We start from the raw sequence: 22,445 nt of genomic DNA on the forward strand, positions 1-22,445 counted from the left end.
TGGGGAGGGGGGAGAAAAGAGAGCGAGCGAGCCACGGAAGGAAGGAGTCGAGAAACAGTAGAGAAAGTGCAGCGTGTGAACAGAGAGGAGGAGGAGGAGAGAACCTGACACGGGATAAGGGGCGGGTGTGGAAGCGTTCAGGGGAGAAGACGAGAAGAGGAGGGGACCTGAAAGAGGAGCTCTCTATCCCACAAGAGGGACCAGGGAGGCGAAGGAAAGAACGTGGGAAAGCGGCCTGGAAGGGGGATGAGGGAAAGGCGCGTCAGGACACCGTGCAAGGGAAGCCTGTGGGGAAAGGGACCGTGAGAAGGACCCGGGCAGGATTAAAAGGGGGCAAGAAAGAAGCAGGCAAGGGAGGCGAAAGCAAGAACGAGCGGCTGGCGGAGAGGAAGGAGGCTGGGAAGTTAGAGAAGGGACCGAACAGGAAGAAGCGGGGAGGGGAGGAAAGAGGGGGTGCGAAAGGCATCGAGGAGGAAAGCCAAAGAGATGGAAAAGGACGGAGAGACGGGAGGAGCGTGAGAAAGGCAGGAAGGAAGGAAGGAAAAGACAGACAGGCAGACAGGCACGCACGTTCCCGCTCCCTCTTTTGTGTCCGGGAGGCGAATCCATAAGTGATGCGGCTCCCCGGCCCGCGTGTCACTCGCCAGGCGCCGAGCGCAGTCGCCCATGGCACCGGCTCCGCCGCGGTAATTATCTGACAGCCCGGCCAGCCGCGCTCTCGGCCCGGGGCTGGCTGGAGGGGAAGGGGAGGGGGCGAGGAAGGAGGCGCGCTCCAGCCAGCAAGCGGAAGGGCTGAGAGAGGAGGGGGCTTCTGGATGGCTCCCAAACCAGGGAGGGAGTTGCCCCCGCTCTGGGCGCCAAGATAATTCCCCGGAATGAAAACGTGGTGGGAAGAGGTAAGAAGGAGCTTGACGCTGTGCTGGGGCGCTAACGGGGGTGGGGTCCGTGCGGAGAAGGGGAAGCGGCAAGAGCGGTGGACGACGAAGGGTTAATGCAACTTAATAGGGTAAACTGAGCATGCGCTCCGTGCAGGGGGGTAGAGGAAATATTTGAGGGGGTGCAAACACCCGTGCTCTGTTATTTGGTTCCCTTATTTCCCTCTTCGCCTGCTTGTAAGTTGTAAGCTCCTGGGGGCCGAGACCTACTCTTCCTCATTTCCTCCTTATTTAAAGTCTTTGCTCGTGGCGCTGGAAAAATTATAGCGATCGTGTCGTTAAAAGGAACAAGGGTGCGGCGGGGGGGGGGGACACTCATAGGGTCCGGGGGGGGGGAGGGGGGGAGTCTGAAGGTCTTAGTGTGCTTGGAGCAACTCAGAGTTGCGTGAGGCTGATGGAGGCCTGACTCCCCCCACCCGCTTTTTGTGAAAGCAGCTGACCGGGAGTGTTTGTTCGTGGGGGTCTACATTTTGAAGTCTGTGCATGAATTTTTGGGGGGGCTGAAACGGGGGGAGACTGGGGCTGATCAGTGTAGGAAGGGAGCAGGGACTGTCCCCAGTTTGGGAAGAAGGTGGCTGTGGGGGGGGGGCGTCTTTGGCATGCCCCCTCCTTTCGTGGGTTGATGAATTTTCAGGGTAAACATGCTTGAATAAGCGACCCCCACCGCTGGGGGTACCTTGGAGCGGGGGCATCGGCCACCACCCGTAAGCCCCGCTGGAACGGTGCTCCTTCATCCCCAGAACTGCTTTCCCGTTTCTGTCTGGCTCTGACTTGCGAGGAGGGTTGGAGAAACGGGACCTGGCTGTTTGGAAGGCAGCAGTACAATCCCCCCAGCCCTTTACAGGGACGCGCGTTCAGGGGTTGTCAAAGTGAAGTTGGGCAACTAGACCGGGGTCCGTGTTATGAAAAGAGACTGCGCTATATCGCTCAAAATAGCAGCCAAAACTTTAGTCTCCCTCTCCCTCTCCCTCCCTCCCTCCCTCACACACACACACGGCCACAGAGAAGCATGTGTGCACAACATCGCACTCACGTAAATGTGCACGCACACATCCGAACGCATGCAAGGAATGCGTGCACACAAGCCTCAGAACACCGGATCCCTTAAAGAGTACAGGCGACCGCATTTGGGCGCACGGACACCTGCAGTCCCAGCTGCTGCGAGAGCGAATCCCCCGGACTGACGCTCCCTGAGGCTTCCCTGGGGGTCCGTCTCACTCGGCCCTGTGGGTCTCCAAACCCTTTTACACAATCCAGGGGAGCAGAACCAGGATCTCAGCGAGGGGCGCAGCGCCAATCCCGGATGCGGCTGCACGCAGTGAGCCCGGCGCTTGCTCGCACACACGGCTTCGCCGCGCGCTCACACTGCGCACTTTGTCAGGGGCACGCGTAAAAACGCAACGGGCGAGCCCGGCTTATTTCCCGGAAGGGGCGTTCTGTGTCTATCCCATTCCAAGTATTCCAGAATACTTGAGGTGTGCGGAGAAGGAGGCAAACTTCCAGCAGCGGAGGGCCAGCGGGAAGGGGAAAGGGAAGTGCTTCGCCGGGGCGGCGGCGCCGCGCTCTCCCCACCCGCCGGGCGCGCAGGCTGCTCCGCGCGCTTCCGAGCCGCGGGAGACGGCGGCGGAGACACGAGCGCAGGCCGCGCCGGGCCGGAGTGGAAGACCGGGCGGGCGCGCTTTCCCCCTCGGATCTGGCCCCTGAAGGGAGCCTCCGCGTGGGAAGGGGGCGCTGGAACTGCGGGGGATCCCGCTTGCGTCTGAAGCTCCGGGGACAGCCTGCCTTAACTTTCTGCTTCTCTTTTTCTCCCCTCTTTATTTACACCTTCCCTCCCGCTTGCAAACTCGTTCCTTCTCATGCGCGCGCTCTCTGCGGTCATCCGGCTGCCGCGCACAACCCCTCCTCTCCCTCTCCCCCCCCCCCCGCCCCCCCAACCCCGCGCTCCTTCCTCCCACGACCCCCCGCGCCCCGTTTCTCTGCAGGTCTAACCTTCCCTCGCCATGGACTGTAATTGCGTCTCGGACTTGCTGCTCACCTCTTCGCTTCCAGCTCTCTGGACTCCAGGTAACGTTGCCTGCGTTTTGCCCGAGACCTCCCCGCCGGTCCATCCGGGCTTTACTTCTCGCCCCATCGCACAACGGAGGCCCGCGGGGCTGGTGGCGGGGAAGTGGGCGACCCACGCTTCTCCTCTCTTGAAACTCGGAGAGAGAGTCGGCGAGGCTTGAGCTTTCGCGCTTACAAATCAAGGAGGAGCAGAGTTACCCGGAAACGGAGGTACCTCGTCCCTGGAGCCTCCTGGAAGAGTCCCGTCCCGTCCCGTCCCGTCCCGTCCCTCCCTCCTGCGGTTTCTGGAGCCCTGGGTCCCTTTCCTAATACTCCTTAAATACAAAAGAAAGTGCTCAAACGGCCTGGAAGTCGCTGGCAGGTCCCGCTTAGGTCCTTTCTTACGTCCTATCCCTACCTTCCTGCAAGGAGTTCAGGGCAGAAGGGGCTGGTGATGAACATCAGCTTTGCACGCAGAAGGTCCCGGGTTGGATTCCTGGCAGAAGCCGGCCTGAAACACTGGGGAGCAGCTGCCAGTCAGTGTCAGCATCACTGGGCTACATGGACTAAGCATCTCTCTCTCTCTCTCAAAGACAGCTACCAATAGCTGTAAGTGGTCCCCCCCCCCGTTTTATCCACATAACAACCCTATGAGGTAGGTCAGGCGGGGGTACGGTAGTTGGCCCATAGTTACCCAGGGAAGTTCATGGCTTGGTGAGCTCTTGAGTGCAGCCTCAGTCAGACACAGAACAGGCCTCCCGCAACCTGGCACCATCCAGCTGTTGGACTCCAACTCCCATCTTCCCCAGCCAGCATGGCCAGCAGTTTCCCCAACCCAGCACCCTCTGTATGTGTTCGACTGCAACTCACGCTGATCAGAGCCACTGTGACTCATGCATGTGTTGGCTGAGGGGTGATGGAAATTGTAATCCAATACATCTGGAAGAGGTACAGTGCTAAGAGGGGGAACAGAAGGAAGAAGCCTTTCTCTTTCTCTGTCACAAACACACACCATATTCCAGAGCAAATGTGAACAGATTTCAAGGTGACTTTACCCTCATCCAGTTCTGTACCATACCAATCAGAAGTTTCAGCCTGAAATTAAAACCCACCTTCTACCCAGATTCCTTAGAATCCAAATGGGTGAAACTTTTCCATGGCTGTTCAGTGGTGAAGGGACTCTGTTCATTCTCTGAAGCCACAAGTTCCTTTCTGCTTTATTACTTTGACTAGTCCAGTGCTGAGCATCAAAAGCAGGTTGTTGGACCTGGAGGCCAGTGGCTCAGAGAAAGCCCTGGGGCACGAGAATCCACTGGTGGATTCTTCAGCATGCGTCCCTTTTGAAAGAAAGAAAGGTTATAATTGCACAATTCACATCTGTTTCAATGCAGGAGAACTTCCTGGAGGTGATTGCACCCCCTTTTAGTTAGTGGAAGTGAAATGTCCATTTAGACTTTGCTCCAGGCCTTTGAACATCTGGGGTCAACCACATTTCTTCCCTTCCAGCAGGCCTCTGCTTGTAATAACCACACAGATGTCACTTGCCCTTCCTTTGGCCTCCTGACCCATTGCTGGCCACTTTTAATGGCAAGGTTTAAGTCTTGCAACTTGTAGACGACAGAGGGTTTCTGAGCATGCACAAACTGCTTCACTCACCCACTCAGCTCCCCCAAACTCCTATGCAGGGAGAAGGACTTCCAGATAGAAAAACTTTGGCCTTTCAGGTGAGTGTGAAACTCACTATTCTGATAGTGAGTTTTACCATCACTGTCATTACTGTAGAGGTGAAATGAGTATCGACAGATATTTGACATCTGTCAAACTGCAGGTGCCGATAATGACGTTTGGCATGCAAAATTCCATTTGGAACATTCAGATTAGAAAACTTGAGATAAAAGGACGACTATACTTATATCCTGCCTTTTTCTTGCAAGGGTTTACATAACTTGATTTGCCTCTCCATTTTTATCCTCACAACCGTCCTGCCAGGTGAGAGCCACTGCATGGCCCAGAGTTTCCAACAGATCTTCTGCATCTAGCCTAGCACCCAAAACTCTACACCACGTGGACTTTCTTGGCCGTCTCAAGTTATGAGTGCTTCAGGCTAGCTGGCATCTCTTGGATGTCTGGCTACTGACTGGTGTCAGATAAAAAATCACATAACCTCTCCATTGTCAAAAGAAAGTGCATTGCTTGACAACTATCAAATGCTAACCCCACTGCAGGTTTATATATTTTAAAAGTCAAAGGTTGAAACCAGCAGTAGGATGCAAAACTATGCATGGTTATTTATGTGTTTATATTTCTATCCCACCTTTTTTCCTGTCAAAGAACTCAAGGCAGCTCTCCAAAGCTTCCTCTTCATTTCAATTTTACCTTTACAACAACCCTGTGAGGTAGGTGAGACTGAAAGTCAGTGACTGGCCGGAAGTCACCAATTATTGCACAGGCCTTTTCTGTCTAAACATGCTTAGAGTATGGGATTTAAAGTAGTCATATGCCAGTTTGAAGCGGTGCTGACAGGTGCTTGACTGGGAATCAGATCTATTCCCCATTCTGCCATGAAGCCCATCAGTTCTGGCTTTTAGGCTAACCGACCTCCCAGGGTTGTTGTGAGGATAAAAGCAAGAAGAGGAGGACTGTGAAAACTGCCTTCATTCCTTGCAAGAGAAAAGAAGCAGGATATAAATGTCATATATTAATAACTATAATTTCATAGGGTCTCCTCTAAGGCTGGATCCAGTCCTCTGTGAGTATGTGTTTATCCTGCATATGTGTGCCTCATTTTTTAATGAATTCCAAACAGTCTACGACAATTAATAATACAATGCCAACAGCAATGTTAAATTTTAAAAAGCTTGCAGTCCCAAAGAGTAAAAAGCAAGCGGCAGGGGGGAAAATCCTCTTCCCTGCCTTTTGGAGCAGCAGAAAAAAAAGAAATATAACCAAGAACAGGGCAAGCACCTCCCTAAACAGCCACATCTTAAGTAGGCACAGAAAAGAAAGAGGTGAGCAATTCTTCTCCGTATTCCCATGTACCCTGTTTGTGTTGGAGTGAGGAATCCAAGGCAGAAGCCCTGCTGTCAGCTGGGGTACCCCGAAAGAAATCAACCTGTCCTTCAGCGCCCATCTCCTGAGTTGATTGCATGCCAGCTACCCAATACCATCAAATTTCACATCCTAAGATACTTATTTGTTTAAAAATCTATATGCCGTTCTTCATTTCTCAATTCAAATAGTATGGATCGAATATCCAGCAGCTCTGGGGCAAATATCTGAATTGTCAGAGAATGTCTGTTAAATATAAAACATCCAGATTCACCACAGTGAATTTTACAAGCTGATTCATTGTGGCTCTGAAGTGGGGAAGATCCGATGGAGGCGAGAGCAGAACCCAGAGCAGAGCCATCTGGACACTGGGGTTGCCCTCTCCCAGTCCGCCATAAACAAACAGACCTTCTCAGACCTGCTGGTTTCACACAGCTAATAACTACAGCCTCCCCCTCTCTGCAGCAAAATCTCCCCCAAGGGGGTAGACAGCTCTGGAGTTCGTAGCTCCAAGCTGAAGGCTGCGGGGCAAGCGTCACAATCAAAGGAGCTCTTTTTAACCGCAGGCCACTCTTTTCCATGCTGGGCCTCAGAGGACAGGAGGCTTGCATGTTTCATTAGCCAGCTGACTGCACTGCTTTCCCCCCACACACTTAGGCTGAAATCACGGCAGGACAGGCAAACAAGCAGCCCGGTTCTGGAGACGAGGAGGCAGAAACGAGCCCGTCTGTGCAGTTTTTGCATGTGTGGGTCATGCTTTCGCCAAGGCGTTCAGGGCAATGCATGTGCGTTCTCTGCTGTCCCTGTTTTAACTTCTGGACCGTCCTCAGTCGCACACCGATGCCTGCCTCGTGGCCATCCAGTCGGTTTCCCAGCTGGAGCAGGGTTCTGAACCCGAGTTTCCACTCTCAGCTCAATGCATTTGTTAATCCCAGCACCAAGCTGATCACCTTTGCAGAATAGGAATGGCCACCACAGTCACACAACCGTCGCCACCACTTCAAAGCTCCAGGCACTCTAGCTCCAAATGCACACGTGTTTTGCTTCTTGCCTTGATGCAAAGGTGGGTTCCTTTAAAAAGGAGTTTAAGTTGGGCCCCATACAGGCTTCTGCATGCGCAAATTTGGTCTTTTTGCAATCAGTGTGGATCCAAGCACTTCTGGTTAATTAGGGAAGAATTTCCTAAGAGATCTCCAGACAGAGAAGATGTGACTGATGGGGCAGAGATGGCCTGAGGATAGCTTCCTGGAAGGACAACCTCTGAGATGATCAAAGCACTGGAGCAGCTCAGCCAGGAGGAAAGGCCAGAGTGCCTAGGGCTGCTTAGTCCAGAATGGGGTGGGACTCTCCAGGTCTTTTAGCCCACAGCCCCTGTAAGACCTACTCGGCTTAGCCAACACTAAGGCGAAATGCCCAGAGAGCCACAAGCCGGCTGTCAGTGAGTAAGCAGGACTTGAGTGCGGCGCAGAACATTATGTCTGGCGACTTTCCCATGACGCTGGCGCTTGTCCTGCTGCCCTGGTGACCAGCTTGTGAAACTCTCAGGGGCGTGTGGTTCCCTACTGTGGGAAACTGGGCAGTGGCTTAAGGCAACAGGTCCCTTCTTAAGATCTTGCTTCTCTTTCCACAAATAATGCAGTTGGATTTACCTGCCCACTTTCCCTCTGGAACAGAGGTTTCCAAACCTTTTGCCTGCCATTCCTCTTTCTGTTGAAGGAATGGAGTGGATCGCCAGGGATGCTCTTGCCTTGCACGCTGCCTGCCCGTGAAGCTGCTATGTCCATTAGATCGTCCTATGGCACCCTGTGAACAAAAAAGGACACTGATTTACATGAAACTTGTCTAGGTGGCTTCACAGGCACAGGTGAAAAGTTACCAAGAATGACAATTCCAGAAGAACTCTAGTGTGTCTCATTGCAGTGCGGCTGCAAAGCTCTTGAGCACAGGCCTGGCCATTCGGTCCGCTGCCCAGGAGCAAACCTGGTGGTGGAAACAGTTCCCAAAGTACAATCCTGGATGCGCTTAGACAGGAAGAAGTTGTTGGCTGGGGAACACGGGGACTTGCATGACTTCCTCTCATCCAAACATCCGCAGTTTTGTGTCTTTATGATTCTTGATTGTTAAAGGTCTGAAGAGTCCTTTAAACAGGGCTGCTCCCTGGCAGCCCTCCAAGTAGAAGGCGGCCTTCTGTAAAAGAGGCTGTCACAGCATCTGGTCTCCGAATGTCCCTGGAAGTGTCTGAAAAGTCACACTGGATTATTATCATAGCCACGTAAAATGGATCCCGAGAAATTTCCAGACAATTCAACAGTAGCAGTGGCCCTTCCTGGTTTGTCTTGCTTGATCTCACTGGAGCCGAGCCTAGCCTGGGACCCAAATCCACTCCTGGGGTTCCCCTGTGCTTCCTCCTCCCTGGTCCTCTCCCTTTCCCCAGATGCCTGGACATTTAGTGGCTTCCCAGCTTTGGGGCAATTTTTCCATCACTCTCTAAGGGCAGAACCAGCTGGTAGGAAGATGCGCTGTAAGCTGAAACAGGCTGGTACTTTTGGCTCACCCCTTTTGCTCTGGCCCTCCACCTGCCATGAGAGGGGCTATAAAACAGGCTGGAAGAGGTCCCCCAGCCCTGCCTGAAACCCACCACGCAGTGGGTCATGCTCTGCTGTGTCCATCCCGTTCCTACAGGGTTGGTAGTTCAGAGAAAAGAAGGATATGCAGCAGGACTGAAGCCGGCGAGCGGGACCACAGGTGGATGCCTGTGCAGGCCTTCCACGTCGCCCGTGGACATTGCATTATTGTCCTGCCATTTTAGGGGGCTTTCATTCACAGGCATGCCGTCAGGTGGGATGACACAACAACCAATGGGCAAAAGGATGCTACTTGCAGGATCCTCAAGCCTTCAGGTAGCCCGAGAGAGAGAAGGAACATGAGTCAACTCCAGTGCGATCAATGCAGGGGCTGGGAGGCCTCGAGGGTTCCGGGCATTGCAACCTGCATCTTGGGCCTCCGAAGGGAGCAGAGACTCTCACTTTGAGAATCGTGGCATGTGAGTGATGCATAGAGAGGCCACTGGGAGAGTGAATGTAATTTACTGCAAGGATGCCAAAGGTGCTCTGTGTAACTGAAAATCAAGGCATTGATCAGCACTTCATTAGGCTTGTTAATGATAGATTCATAGATAGAGGCACAGATCTGAGGAGCCCGACTTGACCTCTCCTGCGTAGAGGAGGCCAGAATACCTCCCTCAGCACCTCCTGCCTGAAGGTCCATCCCCCCCGAGCTGCAAAGCAAGCTCAGCTTTTAGCCGTGATTAATTAGTCGGGGTGGAGGTGATGGAGTTGGCTGTCCCGGTTCCTTGGAGATGCCCCTTTTCCAACACTGAGCCGGATTGTTATTAAAGCTGACTGGAGAATTAAATTCTGAAGGTGGACATAAATACCAGGAGCAAACCGTCTCAACTTCAGGAAAGAGACCTCAAAGGTCCTAGGCACCATTTTCTAGGTCGTGGAAGAAGAAAGTCATCAGTAGAGGTTTTGCTGTGAGCTCAAACTTTGTGTGTATGTATGAACATAAGTAGGAAAGGAGAGAATTAGAATTTATAGAAGCATTTTAAAACCCCCGACAACCCAAATGTTCCAAACTCAGTCATCTACCAGTCCAACAAGATTGTGCAGCTATTCCATCTTTTCCTTCTTGAAGGATTTATTTCCTTCATGGAAACAAAAATGATGGAAGAAATGGCAGACAATGAGTGGAGTCCCGTGAAATTCCAGCAGTGAGGCAGTATATATGCAGAACAAATTCCATATCTGGAAGCATTCGTACTCTGGCAATAGCTCTGCTTTATAAAATAGCAAATCTTCTAACTAGTGACAGGTGTGTTTCTAACTTTCTGTTTCCTCACAGAGAATCTTCTTCATATTCCGAACCGTATGCATGGAAACATACATTCTTTCAAGATTCATTTTAAATCTCAGCTACTGGTAGCCACCTTTTAAAGCCATACAAAACAACATGGACCAAAGACCTTCCACCTTCCGCTGCTGTTTAAACGGACATGAGAAGTCCTAGCAGAAACTTGGAAGTGGTCAATAGTTTGCCACCGTATCACTAGTTCAAATTGTTGTGTCCAAAAGAGGTAGCTGTTCTCCATCTGTTGGTGTTTACTCAGCAATAAATACATGTTTGCAGGATCATAACACTCTGAAAAACGGGCCAAGTCTCCAGCATAATCTACCACAAGGCTTGGTTCACCAAGGGCTCTAATCCAGCTTCCCCAAATGCAAATATTTGTGAAAACTGCAGTTGGCAAACATGTCTTAATGGAGGTCTATTCCCTCCAGTCTTTTGCGCAGGAGAGGAGATGACACTCCATGCTTGCTTTGGAAGTATCCTCCAAAAATAACACATGTGCGCAGATTTAACTGACCAAGCCTGGATTAAGGCTCAATCCAGTGCGATTGTGAGCAGAAGAAAGGCCTATAGCCCTCAGCAGTTTGGGTGCATGTGCACCAATTTGCATTCATGTAAAGATGAATGGGACTGTAAAGATGCAGTAAAGTTCTGGTTGAAAAAGTCCTTGTTCCTTCAGTGAGTGAATGGCAGAATAAAAGGCACCTGACAGTCTGTGAAACGTGGACAGGATGGATTCAGCGAACACTCTCATCCCTGGTGATCCACAACCCCTGCTGCCTCCAGCTGCTGCGACCAGTGGGCCTGTGGCTGGGGGAGCTTCAGTCCAATGCATATGGAAGGCACCAGCTTGCAGAATGTTGAGGTGCCAGTTCTCTGGGAACAGCCATTATTGTCCAGCCTGCCAAAAGCATTGGCTCCCTTCCAGACCACTGGCTACTCATTTACTCTCTCCTCCCTCTCTCCGTGGCAGGCTTTGCTTTCCCAGACTGGGCCTACAAGCCTGAGTCCAGTCCTGGCTCGCGGCAAATCCAGCTGTGGCATTTTATCCTGGAGCTGCTGCAGAAGGAAGAATACCAGAACGTCATCGCCTGGCAAGGAGACTACGGGGAGTTTGTCATCAAGGATCCGGACGAGGTGGCCCGGCTGTGGGGCATCCGTAAATGCAAGCCTCACATGAACTACGACAAGCTGAGCAGAGCCCTGAGGTGAGGCTTCGGGTGGGACGAGGGAGAAGGCTGCAGGATCCCCAGCCATGAGCGCTTGCCCGTTTCGGCACCGGGGCTGCTGGACAGCTCCCCAGGCTCAGCCGGCTGCCCCACACTCCTTGTGAAACCCACCTAGGTCTCCGGGCATGGGCCCAGCCTGGTTATTGCTTTATTCTCTCATATTCCATGAGAGACAGTCTGGCACAGTGGTTAGTCTCTTGGACTGAGACTCACTGAATGCCTTTGGCCAATCACAGACGCTCAGCCCCGTCTCCTTCAGAGGGTTGTCAGAAAGACAAAATCGAGAGCGGCACCAGCTTGCGTGGCCTCCTTGTATGGCAACTTGGGCCCCTCAGAGGAAAGGCAAGATATAAATGCAGTAATAATCATAACTGACAATTCACGGCTACTGCTGACATTCAGAAACAAAATAAGCCATCCATATATTCAAGAGGTTGACGCTGATTAATTATCTAACTTAAGACTCAGTCCTGCTGGCTGAGAAATGCTGGAACATATAGGATTTTTTCAATGCATAGGACTGCCCCCTAAGTAACTGGCTAGTGGATGCACAGGGGTGAGCCCTCCTTGCTTCCTGCTGCTTTGACGATTCTAAGGGAAGGAGACCATTTCAAGCACAGTGACTTAAGATTTAATCAACCAGCTTAGTTGCATGGGAAATTGCAAGAGTTATCCATTTTTTCAGTCTCACCACGCATCCGGTTGAACCCCTTTGTAAAGCAATTATAGCATTTGTGTTGCATACATTTGGGGAGTATAAGGAACATCCATAACTTGTCTCCCAATATCACCTTGCCTTGATCTTTGGACTGCCTATATGGGGGGCGGGGGTGCTTTGCTACAGCATTATCCACGGAAGAATTATAGAAGGGTTAGATCAAGATTTTAGCAGGCGGGCCGAAGTGCTGCCCCGTAGCCTCCTGGAAATGCCAGCCAGAGAATGAAGTGACTGGGACAGAATGGGGTGGGCGGTTCTGTGGGAGGAAGGCAGATGCCCCCTAATTAGGCAGCGAAAGAATCCGTGGATGGAGCCCTTTCCCCCCACCAACCAGTGCCTATGACACTGGGGTAAAATGAACCTGCCGAGGGATGTGCGTGTGAACACGTGTGTGAGCAAACGCCAGGTTACTGGGATGCATTTCCACTTAATGGGCTTTAATTAAACCCCTGGGTTAATCAAAAATTTCCCTATACCCTTACCTGATTATGGGTAAAATGGGAATTGTAATCTATGATCGAGTCTGTTGGAACAGATCCGAGACATGGTTGTTATACTAGTTTAGCAATTCACACCCTCTCCTATTTTCCCCAGTCCTGTATGGCGCAGTCCATGCAGATGCTTGCATCTAGTGCAGATTTAGCGCTATAGCTTCGTCCTGGCCAGGGGCAGAGAGACCAGGCAGGTCAGCTGGAAAGTCCTTCAGTCGCGACCCAGAGGCAAGCCACCGTCTCTCAGCCTGCTGGCTCTAATATGGGCTTTGTCATACTGCAGGCTTACCTTTCAGAGCTGGTTGTACGGATGACGGGCATAACATCGCTTCAGCGTTTTGCCCATTTGAGATGCATGCACTTTCTGAACTGGCAGACGCCAGCGTGCATGGTCAGTTCGGCCTCCTCCTTTTCACCAGGGGCAACAGCCCTCCCTGCTGTTTTTCAAGGACTCAGCAGCCCTTGTCTGACGCAGGAGGGTCTCACATTCCCTGACCGACAGATGAGTCCAAAGTGCGTCCCTTCAGCTCAGCCAGGTTTGATCAATTAATGGTTAGGTTTATTTAAAACACACACATATGCACACACGCATGCAGGGGGGGAACTTGGAAAGATGCCCGATGGATGGGAGAACAGACTATTTTAAAAGTTACTACTTTCACTTTAAATTGACTGAAGAAGGCAATACAAAAAACTTGCAGATGGCAAAAGATAAAATCGAACCGTGCAGAAGGGGGTTTGCCCCTTCTAAGATTGCGCCTACAAGATATACATGCACCATCTAAGCACAAAGCGAGCTCTTCTCTTGTCTTTCTTTTTCTTCCTTTCTTCGGATAATCATGGGCTTACAATGTCACCCAGTGACAAGCCCACGATACCATGCATCTTACTTTTATCTGCAATCACGTCCTCCATAAAGTTATTGAGGCTTTTTCCATCCTGAACCTCCATAACTTTAGTCAACTCCCCTCCTCCTCCCTCCCCCACCCAACACCATTTTCTTGGTTAATTGACTGACAGTGATATTTGATATTGCTTATTAATTAACTGTGCCTTTCTGGCCGCTTGAGATTCCACCTTCCTAATTAATATTTATGAGGAGCTAAGCGCTATTGACGCTTCCTATTAACTCAGCCTGGGAATTCAGCACAGCTCTGCCCAGTAAATAAATCCTGAAGACTCCCATGCTCTCTCCCCTGCACACCAGCTAAAAGGAAGCCAAGAGCAGGAAATTTATTGCTAACCCAGAGAGTACCATGAGTTTAGTGATCAGGGCGGGGGCGGGATGCTGTTTGTTATCCATGTAAAGTCAAATCACCCCAGTAGGGGCCATTAGGGTACAAGGACAAAAGCGTCCAGTGTATTAGAATGTGCAAGCCAATGCCCCATTTGATTTCCTTCTTCTTGGCTGCGGAATCTTTTCTGGGAATTTCTCATCTCTAGATCTGAAGTTTTGGAGAAGGTTCAGACTTTTTTTCCAGGAACAACATGAAAGTACTCCAGGTGAAAGTGATCACCTGTTGCATGACTTCACCCCTTGCCCAGATTTGTGTGGCTTCTGACCACGGAGGCCCAACTTCACTGTCATGCCTACTGTTTATAAGCTACACTGCTTTCCATCTCTTCTTTCTCCCCTTTCTTCGCTAACCTATTTTATGTATGTTCTCCAGATTTTATCCATTGATAGAAAGAGGTCTATCGGTGTTCTTGTGTTGGGGTGGGTGTTCAGAATTTTGGAGAGTGACATATTCCAGGTTTGTTTTTAAGAAAACATAGCATCAAAGTCCTTTTGCATCATCAACATTTTTGTTAATGATCCAACACCAATCTTGCTGTAGGGTTGGCAGAAGAAAAATGTTCTGTAGCTGTTTGGGATCATTTGCTTTTCTCAGAATGAAACACTCTGGGGATTCGGATCTTCCTAGAGTTACTGAGTTACTTCTTTTATTTTTCTGTCCAATTTCATAGCAGCGGCAACTGCACTTCACTCCCACCCCCCACCCCCAAATACTCCCAGTCCAGTGCTAGTAACTGCACATTTCTCTATTCCCTTTCCTCTTTTACTGGTGAATAAAATGTAATTATATCTATCCTGTTTATTACATATGCATGCACATCTGAGCATTTTAAATCAATATGGTATTTTAGTAATTCACATATTAATAGGTTTTGTATTAATGTTCTTTTTTGTGGCTTCTTTGGCAGTGAACTGCTCTGAGCTCAGGTCAGAAATTTATATGTAAATTATGGGTTTTCTTGAAGAACAGAACAAGATTCCGTTTTCCATCACCTTGTAGAGTAGGGACACGAAGCTAGCACGAAGCATTATAGTTATGTATCCAATGCAACCTGCTTTTATCTGTACCTGAAATAACTAATGAATCATCCAACAAAAGGGGTTTTTTTCCCTCTCTCCAACAATTCAAGAGGGCAGTTAGAAAGAAAAACCCTGAACTTATACTTCCCACAATCAACACATTCATAATAATGATGGCTAGTATTTTTGCCACTGCTAAACTCTTCTGACATTAAGGGCCCGAGCCATTGCATGCTTAGACAGAAAACTATCCTGTAATCCAAGCATTCTTCTGGGAGTGGAAAAGGAGGAACTGAATGGCTTTATTCTCTCTGTCTGCAGAGGATGGAGTCTCAGAACACCTTTCTAGGTCCTCGATCGCAGGGAGCCTCCAGTATCTGATTACGAAATTAACACAGTTCAGGTCTGACATGTGCATTCAGATGGTTGCAGAGGGGGGAACACCCCTTTTTTTGCACTTACAATACACCAGTTTTGTAGGAAAATGCCTCTATCTTTGCCAAGGGATCCGTTCTATTCAAATAATGCATAACAAGCAAACAGAAGTCTCAGCTTTGCTGGTCCAGCCTGCTTTGGCCGACCAAAGCTGCCCCCTCACCTTTCCCCCTTGCCTCTCCCCGGCCAGGTACTACTACAACAAGCGGATCCTACACAAGACCAAGGGCAAACGCTTCACCTACAAGTTCAACTTCAGCAAGGTGGTCTTGGTGAATTACCCTCTCCTGGACATGGCGACCAGCTCCCCGTTCCTGCTCGCCCAGAACCCCTTCAGTGGGAGCAACCATGGGTCTGACTGTGCCCCACTCACTCCTGAGGTAGGGTGAACAAAAGAGGCAACAGAGCCGGCGGCGTGAGAGTGAATATTATGGGTTGGATCCAGACATGTTCGTGCTTACTGTATTCCCGCTGAAATTCAGGGGACAATAGCCTTGAGTGCGGTGGGGAGCCGAGTCAGGAGGTCCAGGTTCTAGTCCCCTCTTGGCGATGAAAGCCACCAGGTGACTCTGGGCCAGGGACAGCCTCAGCCCAAGCTACCTCACAGGGTTGTTGTTGTGAGCAGAAAATGGAGAGGAGAACTTTGTCAGATGCTTTGGGTTCCTTGCAAGAGGAAGAAAGACGGGGTATTAATGTAATGGAAGAAGTGCCATTGGTCTCTACTGTAAGATCAGCCAAGTCTGACTCCAACCCAATGTCTTTGGCTTCCACCGAATAGGTATTTTGGTCACAGTATGATCCAGAATTTCAGTACAGGGCTCAGTACTAAAATGATGCTTTTTAAAAAGCGTGCCATGGAGTGTATGCAGAGTGCTTATTCTTTTCGCATCTGCAATTGTCACTGGAGCCGGGACTTAAAGGGCATGGCACCAACTGTTTTTTATTAGGAAGAAAGAGATATCTTCACTCCCTGCCCCCCGCAGAATTCCTTGTTCCCTCTGAGCTTACCTGAAATCCTTCCAGGCGCTGGGTGGAAAGTAGAATGAATTTTCCCAGCAAAATTAGGCTGTTTCTTGCTGCGATGCAAAAGGTATTTGACGGTTTGGTCTTGCATGAGCAGTTAAAATCTGTTCAGGCCCCAAGAGGCCTGTTTGCTGGATTTGAAAACTGCATTTGGTTCATTGCTTGGTTTGGACAAGCACAGCTGTGGGGCTGTTTCACCCGCCCCCCCCCCCCCCCGGGGCTGTGGCCACAGGGACGACCACTAGAGCACCTGGGCTTCTAAAGTTGCCACTGCAGCTTTGTAATTAGGGGCCGGAAGTGCAAGTCGGCTGTAGAATTTTGAGATGTCCCCTAGTTTGAGACTTTCTTCTACACAAAGGTTTAGGATCGTTCTCTGGGCCCCATGGAGTACATTCATTCTCGCCTACCTTCCTCCTAGGCCCTGCAAAGTCTCTTCGCAAGCCCTCGCTTGGGGGACCCAACCACCCGCACCCCACTGTTTGAACGTCAACCAGAGACAGACAAACTGAGGTTGGATGCAGCCTTCCCTTTCTTGGGATCAGGTGAGAACAAGCGTATTAACTTGCTTTTTTCTCATTCTCAGCCCTAAAATTTTGGGGGAGGGATGGGGATCTCCTCCCAAGTAGAGTGCTCCGTTTTGGAGTTTGCTGTTGCAGTTAAAACACCTCCTATAAAAGGTTTCCCCCTCTCCTCCCCTAAGGCTGAGCTCCAACCCCAAAGGGGCCGATGGAATTGGGTGACAGCAACTAGATGTCCCCCAGAGTACTGACAACGAAGAGATGGGCCCTGTGTGGAATAGTAGCTCACATCTCTTTCCTTCTCCCCACAGGTGTCTCTGGGTACACAAAGCCCCCCAGTTTGCTAAATCCGTATGGCAGGAATGCTTCCTTCCCAGACTACCCCTGGAATTTTAACCCTTACCTCTCCAGCACTTTCCCCCTGAACAGCTCCAAGCTACCTGCCTCCCTCTACTCCCCCCATTTCTACCCCAACCCCCTCTCTGGGTCACTGGCCCAGCTCCCGGCACCCGTCTCGCTGCTGCCTGCAGACAGCCCCGAGCGAGCCACGGCTCTGGGGACCGGATCCGTTCCCCGTCTCTGCCTGCCTCCCCACGGCACGGCCCTGCCACTCCGTGGGGAAGGGAACGTGTCCAGCCACCGCGAGAAGGAGTTACTGGGTGCCAGGCCACAGAGTCCGCCAGGGGGGCGAGGGGCCAAAGAGGACCCCGGCTCAGACTCCGAGCTGGAGATCACAGACCTGAGTGAATGTAGTTCGGAGAACGAAGGCTGTGATTTCAGCCCTGACAGCCTGGAGGCGCTGGAGAGCCAGGTGCAGAATTACAAGCGGCTGGAGAACGAAAGGACAGCGGGAGCGACACCGAGGCAGCCAGAGGGGGTGGCCGGCAGTGCCAAAGAGGGGAAGAGCCTGCCGGGCAGCTGAGCCGGGGCATCCGAGAGCCCAGCTGTTGGTTCGTGTCCGTCAGTAGTGAGATTCTCCAAGTGTTCGAGGCCAACGAAAGCAAACAAAAAAGAAAACCCCACCCCGTTTGTTTGATGTCTCTATTTTTATAGGAAAATTTTATTCATCGAATATACCGAGTCTAATCCCCAAAGCACCCCTCTTCCCCAGCTCCCCACTCCTTCACACGGGGCTGGAACACTTTCCCACCTCAAAATCACCCATCCAGGCCTCTCCCCGCAGCTGCGTTCCAAGCACTATTCATGCGGAGTCTAGTGCAAGGCCCATTCCACCAGGCTGCACCACTGGAAACAGCTGGGTCCCCTTGCAACTTGCCTCTGGCAAAAAGCAGATTTACCACCATTGGGATTAGTTCTGCCCCGCACCCAATCTTGAGCCAGCCAGCCAGATCCATAGGTCTCTAGGGGGGAAAAAGGGGGAGGGGAGAACCCCACAGAGAAGCTGATCACTTTCAGCACCATCCTATCTCTGAAATTCCCTGTCCCAGGGAGCTGTTGCAGCTTTCATCTTTTTTAAGGGTCTAGTCCTCATGGAGGTGTTGAGACAACAGCGGCTCTGAAGATTCCTGCTTGCCTCCCTTCATAAAGGCAGGAGAGTAATCTCTGCTTGCCACAGGGTGTGAGGGAGTGCCTGGAGCGTTCCATGGAAAGGACTTCAACCATGCATAAAGTGGTTGTGTGAATCAGCTTTTAAATACAGGCACCCTAAACTATTCCTGCATTATCACCACTGCATTTTAAGTTGTACGCTGAAGCTGTTGCAAAGTGAACCCAAGTAAACATCAGCACATTGGCCGGCACAGGGCTGGTATTTCTGACGGTGTACAGCTTCTTTTATCAAGATACACTTGCCGGCCAATAGAGAATTGCCTCAATATACTGTAAGAAATGGCTGTGAGCTAAAGTGTTCTGCCTAGAAGTCCAGGGCCTTTGGAGATGCATCAACTCCCAGAATGGCAAGGAAGAAGCATCATTCCACTCCAAAATAAATAGGGCATTGTATCCTGGGGAAGGGGGGAGCTACATTTTACCCATCCCCAATTTTTCTAAGTGCAATATTGTCTTGTCATGCTCTGGTGTGACCCTTTCTGTAAAAATACCCCCCACTCCCCCCCCCACAAAAATTTTTCACCCTATCACTGTGCTTGTGTCTGTGTTTTAAAGACAAAAATTAAAACTGTATTTGTGTGGTTGATATAAAGAAGTTGTTTAATTCTGCCCCTATATATTTTTTTCTTTCTGTAAATACTGTATTAATTTATGGAGTGTAAAAAAAAAAGAAACAGATGGAAAAATTTATGCCCAGCAGGTTGTGATCTTGCTGGCTTCTAAAGCAATAAAATATCTATTCGTCATTTCGTCTCCACTCACAGGTAAAAATGTGCGTGTGCTTTGGTGTGATTGGGGGTAAATATTCCAATTTTACTGGGTGGGGGGGTAAACGAAATAGTGCTGCGTGAAGTCCTGCTGTTCAAGCCCCTGCACATCATTCCAACAAAATTTTCTTCAACAAAATTGTGCTTCTGTTGTCCATGCTGGACTGGGATACTGGGGGCATGAATTTGGCACATGGTTACCCACTGCCCACTGGACTTCTAGCTTTCTATGCTCCACTCTCACTTCTGTTGCTCAGAAAAACTGCAAAAAGCATCCAGGTATAAAACAAGAAATGACCTGCACGGATAATGACATGGCCCCCTCCCCGCTTTCGTATCTGTCTCTGCCTTCCTTCCTTCTGTTCCCTGTCCAGCTCAATTTGTTTTCCTCCCAGCAGCCATGCCCATTTGGGGTCCTCCCACCTTGTTTGCACTTCTGCAAGCCTTGGACTTACTCTGTATTGGCAGAGAAGTCTCAGTTTTGCAAGGAGTGCAGGCAGAGGAGGACTCGTTTCAGCCCTGGAATGCAGATTAGAAATGGGGTAGCTGTCCTCTCTTGCAAAAGGGCAGATTTAATTAAACCTGACATTTTTTTCCTAATGGATTTATCCTCTTTGTTTTATTGAGAAGAGCAAGACAGGATGGGAAGTACAGGATCCTTGGACAATTCATTCCGTTTTCAGCAGTGAAAATGAGAACTTATAGAACTCACACTGAGAACCCAGCCTAAGTAGAATGGGAGGGCTGCCATAAACTTTACAAACATCTAAATAAAATTCGACGCTGTCAAGGGACACAAGACACTGCTTTTCTAGAGGTGACGGAATAAAAATGCAAGTAAAGCTATGTGGGATCAGATAACATATAATCTATGAAAATATTTCATAGAGTCCCTTCCATGCCACCGCTCCCCTCCCTATGCCCCTTTGGCATCTCGTTACAGAAAGAAACCAAGTATTTGACCTTTCTTCACTCCAAACACACCACTTTTCTTTCACTGATGCAAGTTTGCCCAGAGAATTCTGGGAATTACCACTGAATAAATGCAGACACTTGCAGATGTACCGCTCCCAGCCTTCCCTGGACCACCACCTTCCCTGGTGCCCAGCAACTCTGATCAGAAAAGTCAGGAGTCAACACCTTGGCCGCAATCCATCCACAGACTCTATAGGGGATACTGTAAGGGAGCCTGAAGAACCACGGGCCTTTGGACTGAAGATAACCCTTGAGGTTCCCCGAATGACCAAGCCCCCTTTCCCCTGACCGACCCCCTTCCTCCAGCCACCAAGCATTGGATACCTGGCTTTTTGGAGTTTCCTTCCTTCTAAAAGGCTGAGAAGTGAATGGCTGGCCTTTCAGGGTCCTCTGAGCACCATCCCCTGCTGGACTGCAGCTTCTCCAGATGGAATTCAGTCCTTGGCCTGAAAAAGATCCCCCAACCCTGAATATGGCAGTGGAAATGTCCTGTTTAAACCATTCCTGTTCCTCATTCGGGGGGCACCCCCATCCCACTGTCTCCCACCCAGTCTCAAAATAAGCCAGCCCCACTTGTACATCACAAGGCCCCAAAGAGCTGCTTTCTCTCCATTTGGGAAGTGAAACACTTTTGGGGCTGGAAGGATCAAGGCAGAGGCCGCTCGGCAACCTACTTCTCCTGCTCCATGGCCTCTGGGGAAAGAAAGGGTTAACTAAGTACATGAGCAATAGAAGGAAAAATGAAGAGACCAGGTGCATTCCAACCACAAGGACACTGACAATGGTGATTAATATATATTTTAATTTGGCATCTTTTACAAGGTTATCTTTGGTTCAGTCTCTCTCCCCTCCTATACGTACCTTTGATCCACCAACAACATACAAAGGCTTTCAACTTCTCTTTGCACAAGGGAGAGAAGAGAATCAGCGCCTCGTGTGGCATGAAACTCTTCCTTCCCCAGAAGACTTTCCTCTTTTTACAACACAAACCAGAAAACCACCTGACCCACATCGTTGGGAGATGTTTCCCCCACTCTTCGGATTCCTTTTCGCTGCAGTACCCTCTGGAACACTAGCTGGGTGGAAGGGGCTAGACAATTTCGAATCTGACCTGAGATGCACCACATACAGACCGTACTGCAGCATAACTAATTCTGGCCATCGCGAGAGCGTTCTCAGGACTGCTTACCACTGATTAACCATCCCATGGCAGTCCACACAATCGAGAGGGAGGGAAAAACAGAGCCTAGTGCAAGCTCTGATTTATGGCACATCATCAAAGGATAAGTCTCAAGAGCAGCAAAGCGGTTCAAATCCAGTTAGCAACTGAGACCAAGAGTCAGCTGGGTAAAGAAGGTGTGAGAGCATGCCTCTAGTTTGATATTAACACAGCATTTGTAAAAGTTAAGTAACAGTCCAGCATAATTCTCTTCCTAAAATTTGTCTCTAGACAAATTTGGGCCCGAAGCAGTGCTCAGTTTAAGATGGCTCATGATTGTGGTGTTGTGTGGAGTCAAAGACATTCAGAGGGTATTGCACAACTCTGAAGCTGGTAGAAATCTACCTCTGACTGGAAAGGTTTGCAGGGAAGTTTGAGGCAATGAAGAGGGAGCCAAATAAAATCCCCCTAAAGCTTGTGAAAGTTTTGATTCGAGGCCAATTTATAATCTTGCATTTACGCAACACATAAATGCAGCTTACAGTCTATTCAAACTAAGGAATTTGAGCCGACATCTTATTTTGCATAAAGAATGCTGCTTCCAAATTCTCAAGATTAAAGATAGCAAATGTTTGGGGTCAAGGACTGCATGGAAAGGATAGAAAAATGAGGATTCATCGAGGTGTATGGGGCATGGAAACCATTGGTCTTTTTTCTACATTTGTACGGGTAAGAAAATTACTTTGTTTTTAAGCCTTAAAATGTGACATTCGGATTCCCACATCTGCACTCACACTAAGTAGCTGACCAACATACAGCTACTGGTCTCTCATCTGCCCACGGTCCTACTCCTGACCTCGCTTTTTGTGGGTCCCTTAAGACAGAGAAGGAGGTCAGGCCAGAAATAGACAGAAGGGTGAAGATTTTGTACGTGTGGAACTGTAGTGGATGAACTAATCCAAAGTACACAGTCCTGAGAATATTTCCTAAAGCACAAAGTTAACTATTGCAAGAGACATCACAAACAGTGAAAACAGACCCAAGGAATGGCATTTGCCCTTAAAAATTCTGGATTGCTTAGTCCAGAATATATTTTTAAAGTATGACTTTAAAACAACCCCTTTGAACTATAACGGATTAAGGTGGGACTATTATACATTCCATAATACTAGAAAGCCAAGAGAGGAATGAAGTCTCACTGTTACCTCTTGATATATTGGTGCATGCCCTTTGTACAGCACAAACAACCCCCTAAATACTAACAGATAGACACAAACACACACACTCACTCACTCACGCGCACATTATA

General features: G+C 49.7%; 1 protein-coding gene across 1 annotated transcript; it reads left to right on the plus strand.

The window, feature by feature from the left end:
• Window positions 1-2,935: 2,935 nt before the first annotated feature.
• On the plus strand, window positions 2,936-17,588 carry ERFL (ETS repressor factor like). Its single transcript, XM_044435297.1, has 6 exons — window positions 2,936-2,999; window positions 10,909-11,143; window positions 15,316-15,505; window positions 16,567-16,690; window positions 16,978-17,280; window positions 17,350-17,588. The coding sequence occupies exons 1-6, from the start codon at window positions 2,936-2,938 to the stop codon at window positions 17,586-17,588; spliced, it is 1,155 nt and encodes a 384-aa protein (XP_044291232.1).
• The last annotated feature ends 4,857 nt before the right edge of the window (window positions 17,589-22,445 follow it).

Source organism: Varanus komodoensis, unplaced genomic scaffold, assembly GCF_004798865.1.
Source record: "Varanus komodoensis strain SLA01 unplaced genomic scaffold, ASM479886v1 scaffold29_1, whole genome shotgun sequence".
NCBI classification, from domain to species: Eukaryota; Metazoa; Chordata; class Lepidosauria; order Squamata; family Varanidae; genus Varanus; species Varanus komodoensis.